The sequence below is a fragment of the Mercenaria mercenaria genome, chromosome 19, assembly GCF_021730395.1.
Source record: "Mercenaria mercenaria strain notata chromosome 19, MADL_Memer_1, whole genome shotgun sequence".
NCBI lineage: Eukaryota > Metazoa > Mollusca > Bivalvia > Venerida > Veneridae > Mercenaria > Mercenaria mercenaria.
This window is the reverse complement of record NC_069379.1, coordinates 32,116,945-32,140,896: the sequence shown is the minus strand read 5'-3', so window position 1 is coordinate 32,140,896 and position 23,952 is coordinate 32,116,945. Positions and strand designations below refer to the sequence as shown.

The window sequence follows — 23,952 nt, the reverse complement described above, 5'->3', positions numbered from 1 at the left end:
ATCAGTGTGTTCAGAGCTATCAAATGCACATAAAAGTACAAAAGCAATTTGAAAGTAAAAAAACACAAAAAGCCTAATATAATTTCGAAATAGTACTATTTTTTAAAGGTTACTTGGTCCTCAGTTCTAAATACCTTTGGTTTGTTCTGGCAACTACAGAAAACAAAAAAATATATCAGACAAAGTCGGCTTAAAATGACTGATGAAGAGCTTTACTCAGGAAATGTAATTTAAATTCCCTTGGGGCCCAAAAACAAGAAAAAAAAAAAATTTTTAACATCTACACAAAAATTTGAACAGTGAACAGATCCCCAAACAGCTTGCCCAAAAATGTTACTTTCTCCGCAACTGCCATGGCCGTAACCATGGCCAATTCTAAGAAAATCATGGGGTTGCTGACACTGTTATCCTTAAAGCTAGGGTAAAAGGGTTTAAAAATGTCACATCTCTTCTGTTAACAGAACCTTTAAGAACGAGTACACGACAAGTTGCAAAACTACAGGGAATATCGCGAGCAAACGCAGTCGTTTTGCATCACGCCAGTAAAAGGGACAAAATTTCAACAATTTTCACTATTCAAAGGGCCCCACGACCCCAACCCGACTTTTCTAGCACCCCAACCTAAAAGAAAACATCTTTTGATAGAGTGTGAATTAATGAAATAAAATGGTTACAATAAAATTTTTGTGCGCCTTTTGGGCCACGAGCCGGGACTGCACACATAAAAACAATTATATTAACCGCACAAATTTTAAAAAACCTTTAAAAGTTTGTATATAATATGCATATTTATCAAAAAATATTTTAAAAAAAATAGTAAACACTGTATACCCTAGAAAACAGTCCTTGAAAAAAACCCCAAAAATTTTTGCCTGACATTTTTCCCCACATTCTGCTCAAATGTTTTCCGGGGTTTACACAAAGAGAAAAAGCATATATGCGACCGGGAGGCCTTTGGGTATTTTTAAAATATTTCTATGCCTACACATAAGCTGTGCACATAAATTTTTTCTACGTTTTTCTCCGGCAGTTTTTTGGTTTTTTTTCCATAGCTAGGATTTTTTTTTTTACTGTCCCTAAAAAACCCAAACCATTTTTCCCCAAAAACCCTTTTTTTCCCCCACCGGGAAAATTTTCATTTATTTTTTGCTTAATTCTTTCAAAAACAATGCGGGGGATGGGAATGTTTACAAATTTTTTTTTTTTTCAGACGACAGAAAATTTTGTAATTTTTCACCGGGACAATTCTTAAAGGTTAAAAACATAAATAGCCACCACATATTTTAAAAATGACAATTTTCCCTGCTGCAATACACCCCTAACCCCATTTTAAATTTCTTATTTCATTTTCTGTAGATCAACATTAATACTGTAAAAAAAACCAAAGAAAAGTAGGGTCATGTTTTTTGCAAAAAAAATTTCTGGGCAAACGGACACAAAACCCCTAATTTTTTCACTGAAATGACAATCACAATTTTGGGGAGGGGTGTATAAAAAAAATTTCACAGTTAATCAGTCTGGAGTCTTTTTTCAACATCAAATGCACCCCGTTTCAATATAGGGATGCAATATGATTTCAACCCAAAAATAGCAATGATTTTAAGGGAAAATCCTTCTTAAAGCAAAAAAAACTGAGAACTATTTTTAACCGCCATTATCGACACATTTTTTTATAGGGGCTCAGCTATTTAGTGTCTGTATGCCCATAAGAAAATTTTTTCCCTTTAAATTCATTTTGCATAATTTTACTAACTATCTTATGTTTTGCGAAATGTTTAAAATAAGCAGTGTTTAGATCTAACGAAAAAACACTCGCAACTACGTCTGGTACTGATGGCTGTTAAAGAGGGATAACGCATTTTTTTTTTGTTATAACCCAGAATCCTGGGACTGGGTTGGGACCCAAACCCTTTTGGGGATGGTACAAACATTCCCAGGGCTAAAATTAAACACGAAAAAAAAATGCCTAACGCTATTTTAGCAAAAACGCGTGAAAACCATAAAGAATATTTGTCCCTCAAATCATTGAATTTCCATGAAATGCCGATAAAACTACGTTTTTTTCACGTTCGTCATTGCCTTTTAATTATCCGTTTTTGGGGGGGCCCTAAATACTTTACGCTTTGCCACGGAACGCGCTATATAAAAATTTATAACAGCACGTAGCGCGAGAATCTCCTGTAAACACGTTTCTCTCCTTTAAAAAACCCCCCCCCAAAAGTGACAATAACAATTTTAGCTAAATGTTTCCAAACAACGCATGTGAATTTGTTTAAAAAAGCCATTTTTATTTTAAAAAAAATTAAACTTTTTCCTTAAAACAATTTTTAGATCTATAATTGATGCCAAAAACCCCCGTAAAAAAGAAGAAAAGGGGCCTTTTTGAAAGTGAAAATGATGGAATTTCCGTAATTTAAAATTTCAAAGAAAATTTCTGTATTATTTTTTAATGTGCAAGTTAAAGCGATCTACACAATTTTGGGACTTTGTTTTTTTTAATTCTTCCTTGTACAAGCCTCGGAATGACTATTTTTTACACTCCCGTCCTTCCCACTTCCCCTGTAACTGTTGGGCAAATCCCTCCAAACCCTTTGGGCAGTAGCATTTATGGGGATGGTCCCATTTTTTTCCCTTTAAATGTTTTTTGCTTGACCCTTTTAGGGGCATAAGAATTTAAAAAAAAGAAAAAAAAATTTTAAAAACTTCTTATCAAGAACCTTGGATGAATCTTCATCAAAATTTCTTACATCACTATTAGCATCTCCTTTTTAGTAAAATGGGACTTGGCTTCCTTTTGGGGCCCCAGAGCTAAAAAAAGAAAAACTTCTACCGACAATTATCATAACCGCCGATGGACATCATTAGACTTTATCTGTAGCAAAAAGTATAAAAACATCTCCAAAGTGCAATGGGGACTTTTGGCCCCTTTTAGCGTGCTGCTAGAGTAAAAACAGAAATACCAAAAAAAAACTTTTTTTTAAAACCGCTGGAGGATCTTTTCCAACTTTTTACACAGCATTTTGAATTGGTTCTCAACATTTATTTAAATTGTGCGCTTTTTTCCTTTAAGGGGCCGCAGCGCTTTAAAAATACACTTGTAATCTTTACAAAATTTCCCAGCACAATTTTAAGGACCCCCCGAAAATTTTTTCAAACGGGGCCCCTACTTAGCAAAAAAAAAATCCATTAAAAACTTTCTCACGAACTACTGGATGGATCTTACAAACTTGGCGTACTCTATATAAGGCCCTCCCAAATTATACAAATGGGGACACTTGGCCTCTTTAAGGAATCTCTAGAGATAAAAATAGGAATACCTTTAAACAACTTCATTTTATACACCGCTTGACGGATCTTCATCAAACGTGGTCTGTAGCATCATTATAAGGTCTTCTCCCAATATTGGGGGTCTTTGATCTCTTTAAGGGAACCCCCTTTTAACGAATTATTCTTATAACCGATGAATGGATATTCGTCAGACTTTGTCTTCAGCATCAATATAAGGTCCTCTTTCAAATTTATTCAAATGAGGCAGCTCGTCCCCTTGAAGGGCCTTCTAGAGCTAAAACTACAAAATATCCCCAACCCCAGCTCCCCACAAAACCAGTGGAATCCATTGAAGCTTGGGTACACCAAGCACAACCAGAATTAAAAAGAAACGAATAACAAATCCAGGCACATGCCAGTCGAGATATAGCATATTGCTTTATATATATATATCAAGGAACTAAATTAAAATACGTAAAATCATATCAATATAACAGATACGGTAGCCCGGTGGTAGAACGCCCGCTTCGAGCGTGGGAGTTCGTTGGTTCGCTCCCTGGCCGTGCCATACCAAAGACGCTCAGCATCAAGAGGACTGGTAAGCAGTGTGTCAGGATAATGTGGCTAGGTGGGGTAACATGTCACATGTCTACGGCGTAATATTCCAGTCAGGCAGCACTACTAAGCTGGGCATAACGTCCACTGCTACAAGCAGACACTGTCGTTTATTTGACACACACATACACACAGACAGACACACTATGTATATATGAGCCATACCATGAGAAAACCAACATAGTGCATTTGCGACCAGCATGGATCCAGACCAGCCTGCGCATCCGTGCAATCTGGTCAGGATCCATGCTCTTCGCTAACGGTTTCTTTAATTGCAATAGACTTTGAAAGCGAACATGAGCTATTGAATATGATGTGATGTTCACCGGAAGAGGTCAATATTGCCCTCTTTCGGGAATATCAAATCATATCCAATGGCCCAAGAGTCAATAACTGTTTTATCATATTGGTTCAGGTTATGACTAAGTAACAAATACTTGTTGCAGCATATTCAATGTTGAAAGTGACAATAAATAACTTCCATTCTGTTTTTAGAAAGTCATGTTTAATGGGGAAAACCCACTAACCATTAAACATGAAATATATTTTGAAAGATGATGAGCGGTTTCGGCCAATTAAATTTAGGTTATTTTTAGAACATATAATAAACATGTATCTGGCTACCGACATATTCAATATAGGAGAGTCAATAACACTGATTGTATGTCATAATTTGTGAAAGACTAGATCGGAACCCATACATACTAATCAAAGTTTGATGCTGGGCGCAATTTGAATTTGACCAATGGCAGGGTCGCGTTCTGTGGCTGGTTCCTAAATTCCGTTTTATAACCTTGGAACCAGGCTAGCTGTCTGAACAATATATTTTAAAATAGTGGTACATATTAGTACAATTTGAAATATACGTTTTGGAAATACAATATGAGCCGCGCCATAAGTATAACAAAATTGTGGCTTTGCGACCAGCATGGATCCAAACCAGCCTGCGCATCCGCGCAGTCTGATCAGGATCCATGCTGTTCGCTAACAGTTTCTCTAATTGCAATAGACTTTGAAAGCGAACAGCATGGATCCTGACCAGACTGCGCGGATGCGCAGGCTTGTCTGGATCCATGCTGGTCGCAAAGCCACTATGTTTGTTTTCTCATGGCGCGGCTCGTATACATCTCTTAAAATACTACTGAGTACTGTCTTGTTTGCGCATTCAGGTATTTTAACAAGAAAGTAATTATTTCGAACATCATTTAGCTAATCGCATAGGCTATTAGTTTACGATACGAGGCTTCAAATCTAGTGTCATTAGGAAGCCACCCAGCTGACACAGGGAAGAGATATGGGTATACTCAGGTGCTCGACACTGCCTTAAATAATGCCTAGAGGGACACCTAGGGTGTTGCTGGGAAGTCACCATATGTTTCTGCACTTTACCGTAATGACTTAAAAGCAAACCACAAGTAAGTCGCACATCAACTGCAAACAGACACAATGAACCAGTGATATCCAAGAAACTTTGTAGGCCAACATTTTTATCTATACTCAGTACAAGTGAAGTGTATATTTTATTGCAGTGACATAAGTTATACAGTATACATATAAAAGTCAAATGTTAGCTACATAATTATAAGAACATCCGGCCCCATGGACCTATAAGTCACCCCCAGTCATTACCAAATGTAAAAAGGGAATATTTTCGTACTTCGAGCACAGTAGCATTCAACAGTTTTGTATATGAAATATACAAATAGTGAGAAAGTGAGCTGAAACCGATAGCAGCATGTATCTTATGCATTACATAAAATGAAATATCGGACCGTCAATTCCACCGAGACAGCCCGGAACACACTTTTGTATTATGTAAATAGAATACATGATAATATTTGTTTGTTTTAGTGTAAGATAGAAATATATTTCACCGAGTGAACACTATAATGTAATATTTTCACGAGTGGCGCAGCAGGGTGTCTTTGTAGAAAAACTATAAACAGTTCTATCACGTTTTCTGATTTCTTTGACATTTTATTATAATGAAATGTAAATATTTATGATCCTTTTATCATTTCTATGCATCTTTACCTTTACTGAAGAATATTTTGCAACGAATTTCATATCATTTATAATTTATATCATTTCGCATTCAAATGTAGTTCCGTATCAGTAAAATGATATTTTCACTGTTTTAAACAGTGAATATAAATTTTATTTCACTGATAAATTTCAGTATTTCACAGAAGAGTATAAAATAAATATTGTTAGCAATGCTGATAAGAATGTTATAAGGATTTAGATCTACATAACAACTTACTGATACATGACATGAAAGCAGTTAAGAGCGTATTTATAAATAATACACATATACTAGTATACATATCAGTAATACACATATACAAGTATAATACGATACATATATAACAATAAAATGCACTAATTATCAAGTGATACAAATTTATCTAAGTAATGTATTAATCAGTTTGCAGAATACAAGCAATTTCTACGCAATAGGTAGACTCTTATATTTAGCCAGTTTTCGGACATGGTTCTTATATTTAACCAGTTTTCGGACATGGTTTTGCATAATATGTTAGTTGTTGAGCAAGCAGTAATTGTACAAAATCATTATTGCGAATATACTAGGTCTGATTAAACTGTATTTGGTGCAAGTAATGGCAAAATGAGTTTCATCTTGGACTTCTGAGCTATCGTATTATTTACATATTCTCTCATTCAGTGGTTCTCCAATGTATTTACCGGTTTCTACATGTAAGAACGTACAGCGCAGAAGGTGACAAAAAGAAATGTTAATAAGATATTTTACGAAAAGAACTAAACGCACGCACAAAAAAAAACAGAAATATTTTACAAAAGATAATTTTGCAAAAAAAGACTGTTACAAAAACAATTTTTAACAAAAATATATATGTATAAAAAAGAACTTTACACGATGTTTGTTTAATATTTACTCAACATGTTTTTCTTACAATGATATGTAGTGCTCGCGTACGGTCTGGTATGGCCTACGGGGCGATAGCCTGAATCCGGAACACAGCAAGAGTGATTTCCCTTGGCGCGGGCAGCACGAAAAGACGTTGCTGGTGTTGCTAGACAATATTATTTGGCTATTGTCCCAATTAGCATAAAGTACAGACTGATTCCACCTGGTAAGTTTCCCACAGTTACAATATTGGTGTCAGCGGTTCATTTTGAGCCCATATTTCGCCGACCAATAAATCGCTACCGAACTTCTATTTTTAGGCTTGGCCAACTTGCCAGTCTAAAAACGGTTGTGACTTGTGTTGGAAAAGGGACCAGGTAAGGCGTAATTGAATTTAGTCGATTACGTTCTAGGTCTAAAACACTTATTTAAGTGTAATAGGTTGAATAATTGAAAAATTATTCGACATTTCCAGACAGTTTGTTGGGACTTATACAATCGGAAATCCCTATAGTTGGCATTGTAGTATACCTTGGTTGAAGTTTAAGGATCCTTAAAAGAAATTTTTTGGGTCAATCTGGAATAGAAATAATTAACTTTATTTCTGATTTTGTTGTTATTTTGATTTTTATCAAAGATGTCACAACAAAAGAGTCCAGAAGGTAAGTCAGTTACATCTGGTATTAGTGCACAAGTGGTTTCAATTAATTTTGCTACCCTTGAGCAATTGAGAATGATACCTGGAATTAATACAAAAATTGCCAGTGCAATTTTGTTGGTGCGTGAGGCAACGGGGAACATAACCCCGGAAGTCTTGTCCGTGTTGTGTCGTAAGAAATTTACAGAGTCTGAGCTGGGTCGAATTGATTTTACCCAGAATAAACTATGGCCACTTCAGGACAGTGATAAGGAGCCTGAGGCTAGAAAAGAGCCCAGTGCTTGGTCACAAATTAAGACCGGAAATACTCTAGCTAGGCCTGGGGATTTGATCACCCCTAGACCGAGAATGCATGCTGTATCTTCTGGTATGCAAAGGCCATTTTTGAAAACTCCGGCTGAATTCCTTGGGACACCAGCATCGGGCAGTAATAAGGTATCGTTACCAGAAACGAAACTGAATTTCAACCTTGGTGAAGGTAGCACTCCTTTTGGTGATGATGGTAATGCCTATGCAAGTAGACCATCATCAGATGGGGGAGTGGGAGCCAACTATAGTCAGCTGGCAAAGAAATTAAGTTCTTTGCAAAAGCATTTGGCATTTGATGGTAAGGGCAGCTGGGAAGCTTTTGATTTAAAGTTTTCCAGATATGCTGAGGCATGCGGATGGTCAGATGCTGAGAAATTTGAGGGCTTGTGCTGGTGTCTTACTGGCAAAGCTATGGACTATTATGTACTGATACATGATAGTGGTGAGGTGAACTCTTACCAGGGTTTACATAGTAAGCTTGAGGCGCGGTTTGGTGAGCACGAGTTGCCAGCTGCGGCTCAATTGCAATTTCAACAGGCTTGCCAGGAAGAGGGCGAGTCGTTAGATGATTTTGCAGACCGGCTTTTGACACTTGCAGAAAGAGCGTTCAGAGACCTGCCAGATTCATTTGTGACTAATCAAGTCATAAGTCGTTTCTGTCAGGGCCTGTTAGATAAGGATGCAGGCCACCATGTGTTTATGCTTGATCCTATGAGTATCCAACAGGCCAAGCAGGTAGTCCGTAAATACCAACAGGCACACATGGCTATATTTGGTATGTCAAAGCACCAACCTAAGCCGTTCGAAGAGGAGGAATGGTGCGAAGAGGAGGAATGTATTTTTGCAGTGGGAGAAATGGCCGGTAGCACACAAGGGGAACCAGATAATAGGACTGTCATGGAGGCACTTAAGCAATTAGAGCTTAAATTTGAAGAAGTCATGACAGTCAGATCCAGTAGAGGTGGATCTGGTGAACTACCATAGAAGCTTTATAAAAGCAGATTCTGTTTTATGCTTTGACAGGCAAACTTCGGTTTGTGTGGCGGGGAGAGTGGGTCAGAGCTTTTGAAGTTTTGATAAGAGGCTCTGATGCAACCGCCTGGGTTAGCCTTGCTGATGGGGATGGATGAGTTTATGCTTTACACCAATGCATGGAATAAATAGATCAGTGCATGGGTACCATAGGTTCAGGTCGGCAAGGAGAAGGTCATTGCATATGGTAGTTTTGTTCTTATTTGGTAAACTGTATTGTACGGAATGACCACTCAAGTTTAAGGTGATTCATGGGGTTCCAAGAGCCTCAAGGTTAACTGGTGAGACGGTGGCCGGAGGAGCTGTCTCGGTTGAATATTGTGCTGCAGTACGGGGTAGGTCGTGAGCATGATAAAGCTAAGGCAATGTCTTGAATGCCGGTTGGAAGCATTGCAATGAGTATCATGCTGGGACACGACTGGAGCAGTTACCTTGTGGCAGGTGTAATTACTGTTAAGAAGACAACGAAAGTTGGGGTCCTTTAACCTTGTAGACGACGCAGTGCCGTTGGTCATAGGGGACACCGAAGCTTCCATCATAGAGCGTTTGAGTGACCTAGGACCAACAAGGGCATGGGTACGACTGTCTACAGGTTTCTTGATGTAGACGACGCAGTGCCGTTGGTAAAGGGGTTACCCGGAGTTTACATCACAGAGCATCCGGGGAACCTGAGACCAACATTGGCATGGGTACGACTGTCTACGGGTATCAGGATGGAACCACAGATGACACCGAGGGTAAGAGTGGCAAGCCAGTCCTTGCAATAGTAGTCTCAGATGCGGGATGACCCTTCTGAGAAAAGTAGCCTACCAAATGCTGGTATGGATTTAGACTACTATGAGGTAGTAAGCTTCTTTGTGGTAGATATGTTTAAACATGCTGTTGTAAACATGAACATGGTGACCACAAGGAGGGTTGTGACTGAGGCTGTTTAAGGCTTCGGTAATCTGTAATACAGTCACGTCTGGACAGTCAGGTTCAGTGCCTACTGTAGGACGACCAAGTTCACAGTCTAAGGTCCTTTCCTCTGGAAAGGACAAACTAAAGACTTGCCGTGCTTAAGGGTGCGACAGGTACCTCTGACTCTACAAAGGGTCTGGGGTCTAGCCTTCAGAATTCCATCTCGGTACCGGATCAAGGAGCTCTGAGGGATAAAATTGGACTGTGTAGTTGGTGGTTCTTAGTGGTGGAGCTGAGTGAAGTGTTGAAACAGGATGAGAAATTGCTGTTTGTTTTGGATTGGTAACGAGGTAGGACAGATCAGGCATGGTCCGATCTGTTTCGTGCCAGTCAAGCGGCTGAGTCAAATCGGTGAAACAAGGAACAATTTCTTCTGTTAGATTGTGTTTTATGTTAGTGTGACTAAGGTCAAGATGGCATTCATCTTGGTATGCTGAAAAGTCTGAAGGAGGAAGCTATTGAACTCAGTCATGGCTTAACTTCTTTGGGACATCGGACTAAGAAACAGATTAGTCCTGTGAAGCCTCGTCCTAGAAACCATTGACGAGGAACATATGGCCTCACACAGTTTTACTAGGATAGGGCAGGCACCGCAAGGCCCTGTCACAGAGGAGACTTGAGCTCTGCTTGGACTAGCAGTAAGGTTATCTAGGCCCCCACTGTTAGGCAAAGCTCAGGTAGAGGCAACTGTGTGAGGTAAGAGTCAGCCGCCTGTTTGACTAAAGGTTGTTTTATGGTAAGTGTTCGGCTGCTGACCATTCTTGGAGTAGGAACAGTTCTTATGATAGCATTGACTATCTATAGAAGAACTGAGTCTGTTTAAGCCATAGGGGCTGATCCCGGTGCACTATGGATGCGGAGATCCATGGTCGCCGGTAGCGGTGGTATTGTGGCTAAAGTGACACAATACTAGTACTGGTTAAACCCAGGAACATCTCATATTTATGAGCAAGAGACCATGGTATACTTCCATGGTCTAAGGGACCATGGTATACCTCCATGGTCTAAGACACCATGGTCTACTTCCATGGTGTAGGGACTACCTCCTTTCAATAGGACGGGGAGGAGTGTAGTGCTCGCGTACGGTCTGGTATGGCCTACGGGGCGATAGCCTGAATCCGGAACACAGCAAGAGTGATTTCCCTTGGCGCGGGCAGCACGAAAAGACGTTGCTGGTGTTGCTAGACAATATTATTTGGCTATTGTCCCAATTAGCATAAAGTACAGACTGATTCCACCTGGTAAGTTTCCCACAGTTACAATAGATACGTGCGCACTGATCTATCTTGGATGCCTAACAAAAATCTCCTGTTTTTAAGTGTAAAAGTTTATATACCAACATGTTTCGATTGGTTCTTTAGTAACTAATTGATTGTCATTTAACCCTTATCATGTTGGACATGATTGGTTCTGCCTTTGCGACCGGTGTGGATCAAGATCAGCTCAATATCTTTTGGTATGCATCCCTTTTAACAGTCAATGGTACTGTCCAAATTGAACGACAGACATGTTCATTATAGAAATTTAGCGGGATAAGGGTTTAGTATCAATTTCAGTCGTTCACCACGTCTTCAAAGCAATTGGGATCTTTTATTGATCACATGTAATACAATTACATAAATGATGTTACCGTCTTTTTAAACCAATGACAGCTAAAAGGGGAGAACAAAGAACAAAGTCAGAGGGTGTTAGCATAACTGTATCGATTTTGACTGCTTTCCCAACGCTTATCCTGCTAAATTTCTAAAATTATTTGGACAGTACCATTTACTGTTAAAAGGAGTGCATACCAAAACGATATACTGACTGAATGGCGAACAGTGTATATCATGATCAGACTGCACGGATGTACACTGGTCGCAAAGGTAGAATCAATCGTGTTCAGCATATGTGTTAATTTCTGTTCTTAAACGGAAGAGAACTGAGACAAACATTGCCCCCTGATTCTAATATATCCATGTTATTATTTAACTAGTCGATAGTTAAAATTTTGACAAATTTGTACAATCCATTTATACTTCTGTAAGGTAATTCGGGAAAAATACTTCTAGTACTCCGATATGAAATAAACAAATGTGCGCCCACTGCATTTATTATATTGAACAATGAAATGTAACATTTTGCTTTCTGATATGACCTTGTTTACACTGATGTAAGCTGTACTTCTTATTATGTATTAAAAATGGAATCGTAAAAGAGATAAACACAAATTGTATACCAGCGTAACGTCTTTAGTATTTGCAGCATTTGCCTTTTTACTGAACGTCACGGCGAATATGCTATGCATAAAAAACCTGTCCGGTATGACTCACTTACTCAGTTATAGTCTAATATTCGAAATGATTTTTTTTTCAATCTGTTTAATAAGTTAAACTGTCAAACTGTCAAAAAAGACTGTGATGTAGATCTACCAAAAACAAAGGTTTTAAAATGTTTAAGTTGTAATGTACTTTTTGCTTTAAAAAAGCTAAGCCTGGAGGAATGGATACAGTTGCGAATTTAAATGAACTTAACTTAATTTAATAGGGTACGAACTCGGCATTTTTACATACCGAAAACTTACAAAATGATTTGTTTCCATCAAAATTAAAATTAATTTGAGATATTTTTACAGTTTAAGACTGATAATACTACCAATGCAAGTCTAAAGGCTTTAAGACTGGTAATACTACCAAAGCAAGTCTTAAGGCTTTAAGAGTTGTAAAACTACCAATGCAAGTCTGAAGGCTTTAAGACTGGTAATACTACCAATGCAAGTCTTAAGGCTTTAAGACTGGTAATACTACCAATGCAAGTCATACTACCAATGCAAGTCTGAAGGCTTTAAGACTGATAATACTACCAATGCCCGGATTTAATTTGGTTGTTGAGTAATTAAAAAGACATTTACAAAACACAATGTTACGGTGATTCAAAGAAAACTGTACATTACAACTAGTTCAATCTAGCTGATCCGTAATGACATTCGGCAATTTCCGTGTGATTACGGCATTCTTCGCACGTAAGTGTAGTTCAACGCTCAAATAGATTTCTGCAAAAACCGAAGACGGCCGAAATTGCCGATATTTGCCGATTATTAATTAGGTTAATTTCATATTCACAAGAACCCAAATATAATACATGAGTAGGAACATTTCATTACAATACATTTTCATGAATATGCAGTCAAAATGGAAGTTGCTGAATGATATAAAGTCAAATACAAGCACATTTTGAAATAATGGTAAAGGTTTAGACTGTGACTCAATGCAGACTTGGAGCGCCGGTATAAATTACAGACTTCGGTATATACCGGATTAACTAAATTTGAACGAAAAATATCTTAAATGTATATATTTTGTAACCATGGTGATACTAACCCTAACCTTTAGTCAGTATTTTATGCATATCATACACTTAATGTGTGCGGACATGCAAAAATATGCATATTTTTGCCATGCGCTACAATTGATAATCACTTTCGGGCATGCGCAGAAGACCGCTCCTACTCTGCAATGAGTTACATTGAAAGGTTTATACAATAGCAGATTACAACTTTATAAAACCCTCTCCACTACTGTATAACAAATGAGAATGATCAGAAACATTTCCTACATAGTCGTTTCCTCACTGCATGTACATTGTTTCGTTTGATATAGTTATGACACTTGCTATTTAATATAACACTGTGTTCAGACGATGAATTTTTGACAGCGGAATTAAATAATTATTTATTAAAGAAATAATATATCTCATCCAGTGATTTGTCGTTGAATAAATCATTGTTTGGAGTTCAGATGCGAAGGAATTATATCACGAGGGCGCAGCAAATCACTAAATGAGGTATATTATTTCGATTCTAACACGAAGGATTCTTGACGACATTCATTAAATATTTGCCCGTTTTCAATCGGTTTCTTTTCCAGCGCGCCGCTATGCCGTTTGACGCCATGACGTAATAATTGTGACGTCAGAACAGTGATTTGTTGTATAATAATTCACTGTTTTCTGTCTTCTTTGTTTAATAGGAAATTGAATCGGATCGTGTTAGAATTGTAGTTAATCCTATTGATCACGGATCAGTTCAATGTTTTCCATGTTACCTGTGTCCCTATGTTTACTTATAACTGAAACGTTTCGCCTGAAATCTTTGCAAGCTCATCCAATGCTTTCCCAAGATGAAAGGCTAAGCACGATCCATCACTCATCACCCCGCCGTGAATCATTCCAACTGCTTTTACCGTATTGGTATCAATATCTGTCATGCAAATGACTGCGCCACTATCACCAGGCTGTGCAAACTGCTCATTCTCTGCTCCAGCGAGACATTCTACATTCAGAATATACTCATTTGCATTATCTCCAAATATAGAACAGTTATTTGGCATAATGATTCCTTTCTTTAACCCAGATGTAGCTCCATACTGGTGCACAAAACAGCCAGTAAGATCCACAGGCGCGTCGGAAGACAACTTTGCTTCCTTTCTCTCTCCGTCATCATCTTTCAAACACTGATCACACATACCCCGAAGTTGGTCACACACCTTAACGGCAGCGATATCGACAAGTGGTAATGAGCAGTTTCCTGAAACAAGAGTCATTTCGGGCGTTGTGACTGCGAACCGCTTCGGTTCCCCATTTTTATTTTGTGCACAGATGTAATGTGTTTCTCCAAGGACAACATGTGCACAAGTAAGTACATACAGCGCATTATTATTGCTAGACACAAAGCAGCCCAACGTCCCTAAACGTCCTCTGCTGTAAATTGTGTTGCCATTTTCGAACTTATCTTCAAATTCTGAAAACCTGAAACAGTCATAAATGAACAAATTGTGTGTCAGTAAGCTAATCTCAGTAAGCAACAGAAATGCTGATAGAATATTTACGATTGCCTAAATTACGCTGGTGAAGACAAGAAAAATGATCCATATATTTTTCAACGTTCTTAGAAAATTAGAAAAACAATAGTATAATAATACAGCCCTAATAGAGAGAGAGAGAGAGAGAGAGAGAGAGAGAGAGAGAGAGAGGTTGTTTAAGTGTGAAATTGAAATATTTTTACGATTGAACACCAGATGCAATATTTTCTCAAGAAGCTAGCCATATCTGAAAATGTAAGATATGGTATTCACGAGTGAGAGATATTTTGATCTCACATTGCATTAGTGTCGCTATACTGTTGCTTTGCTAAGAACATTTGAAATACATGTGATTACTTTTCTTTGGGCAGAGTCTAAATATTTTTATAAAATAATTTTGAAAAGAAAGAAACGAACCTTTATATACAAGAAATCGCAAGAACTTGCAAACTTGAAACAAATGTAAGCACCGAGATTTTATCGTCATTTTTTTAGAAACAAAAACAAGTGAATAGGGTGATATTGTGTATAAAGAATTTCAAAAATATTTTCTTAAATGGTAAACAATATTAAATCAACAATTATAATTGATGAGATGAAATCATTAAACAAAAATGTTGATTTTAATAAAGAAAATCCTATTTTTGAAGAATTAAATATGCCATTTACAAATAAGGAGGTTCGAGCAGCAGTACGTCGCTTAATTCGCAAGAAGGCTTCTCACCACCTAAAGATAATCTATTGAATGAATATTTTATTGAAGCTATTAATATATTTATATAATAAGTAGGACACATTGCAGATTTATTTATTGTTGTTTACTTGAGGTATTTTCCTGAACTTTGGACACAAGGTTTTATTATTCCTCTGTTGTTTTTTTTTTCTGTTGGATTTAACGTCGCACCGACACATGATAGGTCATGTGGCGACTTTCCAGCTTTAATGGTGGAGGAAGACCCCAGGTGCCCCTCCGTGCATTATTTCATCACGAGCGGGCACCTGAGTAGAACCACCGACCTTCCGTAAGCCAGCCGGATGGCTTCCTCACATGAAGGATTCAACGCCCCGAGTGAGGCTCGAACCCACATCGATGAGGGGCAAGTGATTTGAAGTCAGCGACCTTAACCACTCGGCCATGGAGGCCCCTATTGTTCCTCTGTATAAAAGGAGAGATAATATAAATGTTAATAATTACCGAGGTATCATCTTACTTAGTAATTTTGAAAAATTATTTACAGGTATTCTTACAGCAAGAGTAGTAAAATGGTTTGACGATAACAACTTTTTGTCAGATATAGAGTTTGATTTTCAAAAAGGATGCAGCACAGTGGATGCATTTGTTGTCAAACACAATTTAATTGTACAAATGTTAACAGAGAAGCATAGATTTCCGTGTGCTTTTATTGGCTCCGGTTAGAGTCATTGTTGTCATTGCTGACTCGTCAACCATAAGGAATCTACATCTGCGATGGATACCGCCGTGTGGTAAGGGACACTCGTGTGTTGCTCACTGCGCAACACACGATGTGCTGCCATGAAGATGCTCTGAATGCGACCCTTATCTGGTTGCTTAACAACTCTGCATATGGCCGGTACATTGCTCGAGTATAATTACAATCATGCATTTTGATCAATATTGTAATACGTATTTAAGACAATATGCCTAAACAACCAAATGTCATATAGGCCAAAGTGACGAGGTGCCATTTTTTTAAAGACCCTGTTTTGTAACCATGCACTCAAGTCAAAATAAAACAATTTACTTCTTCTATATTTTATACATCCTTATATTTTTAACATCCTAAATGCAATTGACTTAACTGGTATTCTTAATGCATGTATACATTATTTGTGAAAAGTTAATTAGGGGTTGTTTGGTTCTGTGTAATCTGTATTTATAAAACAAACAAATTTTCTTTTTATTTCATGTTTCAGGGAATTTTCCTAATTTTTAATTTCTTATATATTTCATATTTGCAGCCATGAAAATGCAAATAAATTAATCGCTTTTCTATTTCAACGATTCATTGAAAATCAGCTTATAAAGCTGCATAATGTTTGTATCTTTACAGACTTCAGTGATTCATCTGTTCGAAAATGGTAAAGCAACAGTTTAGTTGGACATTTTGAAGCCTGTTTCAACTTAGCTAAACAACCCTTGAAAATAAAGTTTTTGCTGACTTAATATTATGTAAATGCATAGCTAAGAAACATTTGTGCTATGTTAAATTGCTCACAGTTGACACGAAGAAAAACAAAACAAAACAACAACAACAAAACAAAAACAAAAAACAAAACATTTACCGTCTCTTGATATTTTCGTTATAACGTACTTTAGCAGACACGTTGTTACCAACTGCTTGCCTCAAATATCCTCCGATTTCGCAGTTCAGTTTTGTCGCGTTAACTAACCCCTTTCTTATCACAGCTATTTTGTCTTCTACGTATTTTACGGGTACCGCCATTTCTGCTTGTAAAGGATATAGAAGAAAATCAAACCTGGAAGGTCTCATACGATTGCCAGACATTGGCTGCAGTTTCTTTATATGATATTTACTGTTTCTTGAAACTGATTGACACAAGTTTTCCTCAAAATCAATGTCATGCAATGCTACATTACAAATCCATGTTGGAATATCATAACGATCTTTTAAAGGGTGTAAGACGGCACATCTAACTGCCCGGGCAAGGTCTGTTAGAAACTTATCTATAAAGTTTTCTTCTAAACAATCTCCTGAAAATGTTTTACGCAGAAAGCATAGCATTGTTTTCACCACAATATCTGTCTCTAGTACATTTAATTCATATTTTCCGAAATCGTTTTTTTCATTCACATTTTTATTTCTTTGATGAATTTGTACTACTTCCGTCGGAATGTGGCATTGCTGCGTGTATTCATTTAGCATTAACATATTTTCAGTGATGAGATTTTCGAAGAATTCATTCATCTTGGTATGCAGTCCACTTCCAGATCCAATAATTATCCTGTCAGAATGTTTCCAATCCTTAATTTGTGATTGTATGTGCTTAAAAATGTTTCCGTGCCAGTATTCCAGCTGCTGGTCCGTGAAGGAACCATGTACGTCACAAACGACAAAAACGTTGTTTTGTACGTTTTCACCTGTACAGGCGTATGTGATTTCAGCTTTGGCTTCCTGTAGTCAAGAAAGGATATGTTATATTTAAATTTTCTAGATTTAAACCGCCCGGTACTAGGACTCATTTTTTTATTATAAGCCCTTGTCTTTCGGGATCATGGATTCCTTGTATGAAAGAGTTCCGCTTCAGCCAGTGATAGGAAGCATGAAGATTTGTACACTTCATTACTTTTCATATACAGTCTCTATTAAAGCGAGTCTGCTATTATTTTACTTGATTAACAAATTTAAGCTCCTTAATTGGGTTTTAATATTTAATCACAATGGAAGGCAAAAAGAATGACCGACAAATAGTTAAATCTGAAAAAGACATTATCAAAAGAGAAAAATAAAATGCAATATAATACTGTGAGAATAAACACATAAAAATACATAATTCAGAGAATACAACAAACGTATTTGTTTAGGGTGTCATAATATAAGATTATGTCACTCGTGGTAGGCGCAGATGGGCTTGAGTGTAACTGTTTTGGCGGTAATGAGGCCCCGCCGAGTAACCTATTTAAACTTTTAAACAGTTACCCGAGAGCCGTTGATATTGTCAACTGCACCTATCACAAGTGATTGAATCCTTTTCTTGCATGCCAATGATGTCATAGTCAACAAATAATAGTAAAAAAAATTCAAAGAAATGATTTTCTTAAAGCACTTTGTTTTTAGTAGCGTATTTACAAAGCGCGGAAACTTTACCTTCGTAAACAGGAAGTACGTGTACAACATGACGTCTTGAATACGAAAACATTGTCATACTTCCGGTTTGGCATTAAGGTCAGCAAAGAAACGTTATGTTTTTTCCTTATTAATGACATTTTTTATCGAGAAATTTGTCATAAGGAACATAAAGAAACTATCAAGGTATTTAATTTTAATCCTGTTATGCATAAAACTGTATTATTACTATACATTTAAATCTACTATACAAATATAGTTCATTATACGTCATTTACAGCACGAGAGTCATCTTACACCCCGGCTTCCGGCAGCGGTAAAATCAACAGAAATCTCAGTCAGGTATGCAAGAATTGATTAACTTCTGATTAACATGTATGGTGTCTTTACCTTTATATCATTATGTTCAACGCCGAATACGTCAACGTGACAGACTACTATTTTTACTCCTTCTGTGTCAGATAATTCCTCTGATAACGCATGCATCTGCTCTGGATCCACTACCATTTGTTCTACGTCTATATCCTCTTTTCCATAAACAATGATTCTTGGCTTCCTGTCCAGCAAGTCATTAAAGTTCTTCAAATTTGATGTCAGGTCCTGATTTTGACATCCAGTAGGCAGATTTTCTGGAAAATATACCCAGAGCTTTCAATAAAGGTGTTTTCATACCCTTTGTTGGAAAAGGCTCATTGTATCCTTTGAAACACAACACACTGTACATTTTATGTTCAGTCTAGGAGACAATGAATTACATAACAGTCCCTTGAGTGGATTTGAAGTTATTTTCTTCAGTCTTAAACTTTATAAAAATGTGTAATACTTAGTACAAAATGGAGGTAATTTAATAAATATGTATGACAGGGTTATGGTTCTTCTGTTCTTTATTTCCGTTCATTGCCATCTTTAAACCTTTTAAATGTATCAAAATTATTATCATGACGGACTTGACGGGTCAAAAATATTTATACATTGTTTATATAGACTTATATCCCGCCCCCAACACAGTTTAGTAACTTTTGTTGCTTATAGAAAGAAAACAGTAAACAAACAAACCCATTACACGTGGCAGTCGCTGCATCAAACACTTGTAACGTCTCTGAAGATAGTCTGTTCTAGGATACATCTTCCAAGATGGAAACACGTGGCAATATTTGGATGCGCGTCCTTCCATTTGAAGTTGGAATCGAGACAAAACAACACTTCGTGACAAGCTGAAAGTATATCCAGAAATTGCTCGCAAAGCATAAGGTAAAAATCTATCGCTCTTATAATAATTTGAAATTCTGTACATTTCAGGACAGATCATTCTATTGATTTTCAAATTGTTTCTTCTTTGTTCTATGTAAGTTATATATATTTCGCAGTAAAATCGCTATTTATACAATATAAGTATGCACACACACACGACAAAAAATCTACACATATAAATATACCTGTTTTTCTTTTTTTCCATAACAAGAAATTATGTCATGAAGATATACATCATATTGTAATTGCTGACTATTTATGTATACATATATTACTGTTCATGCAAATTTATATGCACAACGTTTGTAGATATATATAGAAAAATAAAATTTAATATGAAAATGTAAGTATGCCAATTGATTAGACTGTTTACTGGTTAGAGCAAACACAAGCTACGATACATTTTCTCTGACAATCACAATGCTGCGTCTTTAAAACTGAAAACTTATTGAGAAATGAACACAGCCAAAATCTCAAAATAATAACTCAAAGCTTTCAATACATTTAAACCTGTGTACTTGAATATAGTATTCTAGTATGGTTCTATATTTGGTTGATTAAACAAAGAAGGAAGCCAAGCATTGTTTATACAGCGATAAACGACAGTTGACGTAAGGATCTGTGACAGAACATGATGACGACAATTATGACGTCAAATATCCACATGACGCCCTGTTCATTACTATATCTATTATCACATTTCATTAAGCATGTTTGAATTAAAATAAACAATAACTTCTGGTGGTTTATCAACTGATTTTATTATTTTTCTATGCTTGAATATTTGACCACTCAGGCCAACGCCTTAGTAAGTCAATTCCTGAACGAGATTAATAAGAAGATAAACAAAGCAAAGGCCTTGGTTATGTGATAAAGAAAATTATATAGTAGCAGACAGTATTTATTTAATCCTTTCACAGTAGTCATTTTTACTTCCAAGAACTGACAGTCACATACTCGAAAATGGTACCTAAAATGTTCATTAATTATAGAGTAAAATATCTAAGTATGATTTTAAGCAGTATCACTTCCGTCACAATGGAACATCTTTAGATTTGATATAAAATGTCACGTATGGTTAGATAAAAACACAGGTTTATTTAGTAAAATACGACAACAAATTTGAGTTTATTTCAGACTTATAAATAAGTAAAATTATCAATTAAATGTTAGAGATTTATTTAAAAACCTACTACATGCCGTTTGATCCCAATAACAAATGTAAGTTCTATTGTCTCTTATAAAAGAGCGGACGCAGAAGTCTAGTGGTAACCAACTATTACCTACAAAGAATATACCCCGCTTGACCCCTTGGTTTTTGTTTTATTCATCTGTATTTGTTTATCTGCGATGCGTAGCGTAACCGTTTACTTTCCCTATTCTACGTTTACGGCACAGAAATGCTGCCACCATTTAAACCGGTAATGTGTTATTACACAAAACTGCACATGCACTTTGAGGGAAGCGGTTCGGTTTCCCGTAAAAACTCGCGTGGTAATAAAAGCAAAATTAAATAGTCAAAGAAGCGTCCCGTTTCCAAAGAGCACAATCTACATGAAAGTAAAAATGAGATATCTAATACAAGGAATATAAGTTTGTCCAACCAAGCCTCCTAATAATAACATATTGATCTGCGTAGTCCTACAACAGCTATTTATTAACCTTTAGCCTGCTGGCGGCAAGTGATTCTGCAGGCTGATCACGGGATGCACTGTTCGCTATTCAGTCGGAAAATTTTCAAAGAGCACCTCTCCAAATAAACAATTGTATTGCCAAAATTTAATGATGGTCCAATGATGGCTAGGTAGCTTTTAAAGTGTAGGTTATTGAACTTTCATTATTTCCCTCTCTGTATTACACTGTATATTTATTATACTTTCTGTTAGCTGTGTCATGCAAAAAGAAGCTGTAAAACATTCAACAAATCATTCACATTGTGTTGCAATTATGTATTGTTCAAGTAACCATTATACACAAATGCACAATTGAAATGATATTTTACATAAAAAATGACATAAATTTAACCACATTCATAACCGTTTAAGATCAGTCTATGCTTAAACATCAAGCGAATATTCTATATGTATGCTTGATATCTATATCCGTCACTATGAAATTATTTTACTTAATTTGAAATTTTTGTTTTAACTAGTTTTGTTATTTCGATCCAAATTTATACATAAGATGTCAGATGTTTCTCTAACCTGTGTGGGAATGATACGACTGATAAAAAATGAATACAAGGGTTAAATACCGCTTTCTTTCTATCTTAAAATATTATTTGTTAAAATGTACATGAGTATAAATGGGCCATCATTATTGAAGTTTATTCGTGACAAAAAAGTAGATAAAATATTAAATCTCCCTTAGACGTAAAAAAAACCTGTTCGTTTCCGGTATCCCGACCTACCCTAAATTTTTGGCCCGACCCTAAATGTTTTTATGGCCTTGGAGAATATATTTTTCAAACTTATAACAAAAAGTTGAAAAACTGCACTTTTTATGCTTTAAACATGGCCAGTGATGTTAGAAATCAACTTACTGATGCTCTAAAGGCATTACCTCCTTATCTGCATTCATTTTTTAACATAAAAAATAATTTCCGAAAAGACTCCCTTAATAAAAAAAATTTCCGACCTACCTACCCTAATTTTTTTAGCATGTTACCGGAAACAAAGATTTTTTTAGGCCTTAAGCACCTGTATTTCTTTCTGGCCTAACTTTTGGAGTCCGTTTATTATTCTGTTTTATAAACATTTAGAATGATACTAAAAGTTTATTTAAAACACCATTTAAAACGCCATAGATATTATGCGATACTTACGAATACGTTCAAGCCTATTATATGATACATGTAGCTATACAAACGGATAAATAAAAAAAAAAAAGACTAATCTCTTCTTTGTTTAAGCTGAGTCCAAATTAAGTAACGCTTGGGGTTTTCCGTTTCTATTTTAAGAAAAATATAGATTTGTCAAAACTCTTCAAATTTGATAAGTACACTTCTTTCTTTTATATTGTATGATAATGAATTTATTAGTTCATACTCCTAACGAGGTTAAATGACAAAAATAGATACATTAAAAGGCAGCTTTAAGATTTGGCTTTTAGACATAAGGCATAAAAAATGTTTGTTTCCGGTATCCCTACCTACCCTTAAATTTTGGCCCGACCCTAAATGTTTTTATGGCCTTGGAGAATTTTTTTTTCAACTTTTTAAGACAAAATTGCAAAATGCACTTTAAATGCTTTAAACATGGCCAGTGATGTTAGAAATCAACTTACTGATGCTCTAAATGCATAACCCCCTTATTTTTATTCATTTTTTGACAGAAACATAATTTCTGAAAAGTCTCCCTTAATAAAAAAAGAAAAAAAAAAAATTCCGACCTACCTACCCTAATAATTTTGAGCATGTTACCGGAAACAAAGAATTTTTTTAGGCCTTATTGTACAAAAGTGATGGCATAATTGTAAACAGGGAATAATCGAAATAGACTAAAATGTTGACGTAGATTATACCAGCAAGGAATAAAAATAGTTCGAAAGACAAATACACATTACAGACAATTTTGAGTATAAACTTCGAATTTGCTGTTAGATTAAAACAGCAATCACAAACTGACAGAGCAAGTAGAAAAAAGAACGAAGAAATCCACCAGTCTGATAAAGAAAACGTACACAAACTACAAGTTAAAGAACACTCTTTTGTAATGATCAAAACAGTCAGAGAAAGTAGAAAATGACTTACATTTTAATTGTACTTTTCCATGTAAGAAAAATGGAAAATGTGTGATAAGAAAACGCGTAATTCTGGTTTTCCAAAACCTCGTTTACATTTTGTTTCTATTGATAATAGGCTGATCACTACCAAATAGAATGTAAGCCTCCGCAAGTCTAGTCACAAGTAGTCCAAATATAAATAGTACTAATCTTTTTTCCTTTCCTAGTGCATTTTCTCGGCAGCAACGTGCTTACTTTTACCCTACCGCGTTTCAGTATGTATCACTTTGCATTCTAATGAAATCGGCATGTTCCTATCGCATGCTAGATAAAAATGGCGGCGTAAGAATTTAATGTCACGAAAAGAGAAATTGAAAGAAGCGAAAAGTAGTAAATTCAGCGGGTTGTATTTAACGAACTGTAGTTTTCTTATATAAAAGTTAACACCCCCTTTTCTTTTTGTTTTTCTAAAGTAGCGATCTAGTTCTTTATGGGAATATAAGTCTCTGAAAATCTTATATGCTAGAAAATGTCGAAAAACCGTTATGAAGTAAGTGGATTTTATATGAAATAAAGAACAGC

The 23,952-nt window shown here is 36.2% G+C and overlaps 2 protein-coding genes across 2 annotated transcripts in view; one reads left to right on the top strand and one right to left on the bottom strand.

Annotated features, from left to right (window-relative positions):
- Nucleotides 1–23,952, top strand: part of LOC123541799 (uncharacterized) — a 326,932-nt gene that overhangs the window by 248,778 nt on the left and 54,202 nt on the right. The gene's annotated exons all lie outside the window — the stretch shown is intronic.
- LOC123542879 (uncharacterized) lies at nt 5,384–23,517 on the bottom strand. The gene is made up of 5 exons (XM_045328911.2): nt 23,399–23,517; nt 19,453–19,610; nt 18,787–19,025; nt 16,874–17,724; nt 5,384–14,516 (listed from the first exon to the last, which is right to left on the bottom strand). The coding sequence occupies exons 2-5, from the start codon at nt 19,568–19,570 to the stop codon at nt 13,832–13,834; spliced, it is 1,893 nt and encodes a 630-aa protein (XP_045184846.1). The 5' UTR covers nt 19,571–19,610; nt 23,399–23,517; the 3' UTR covers nt 5,384–13,831.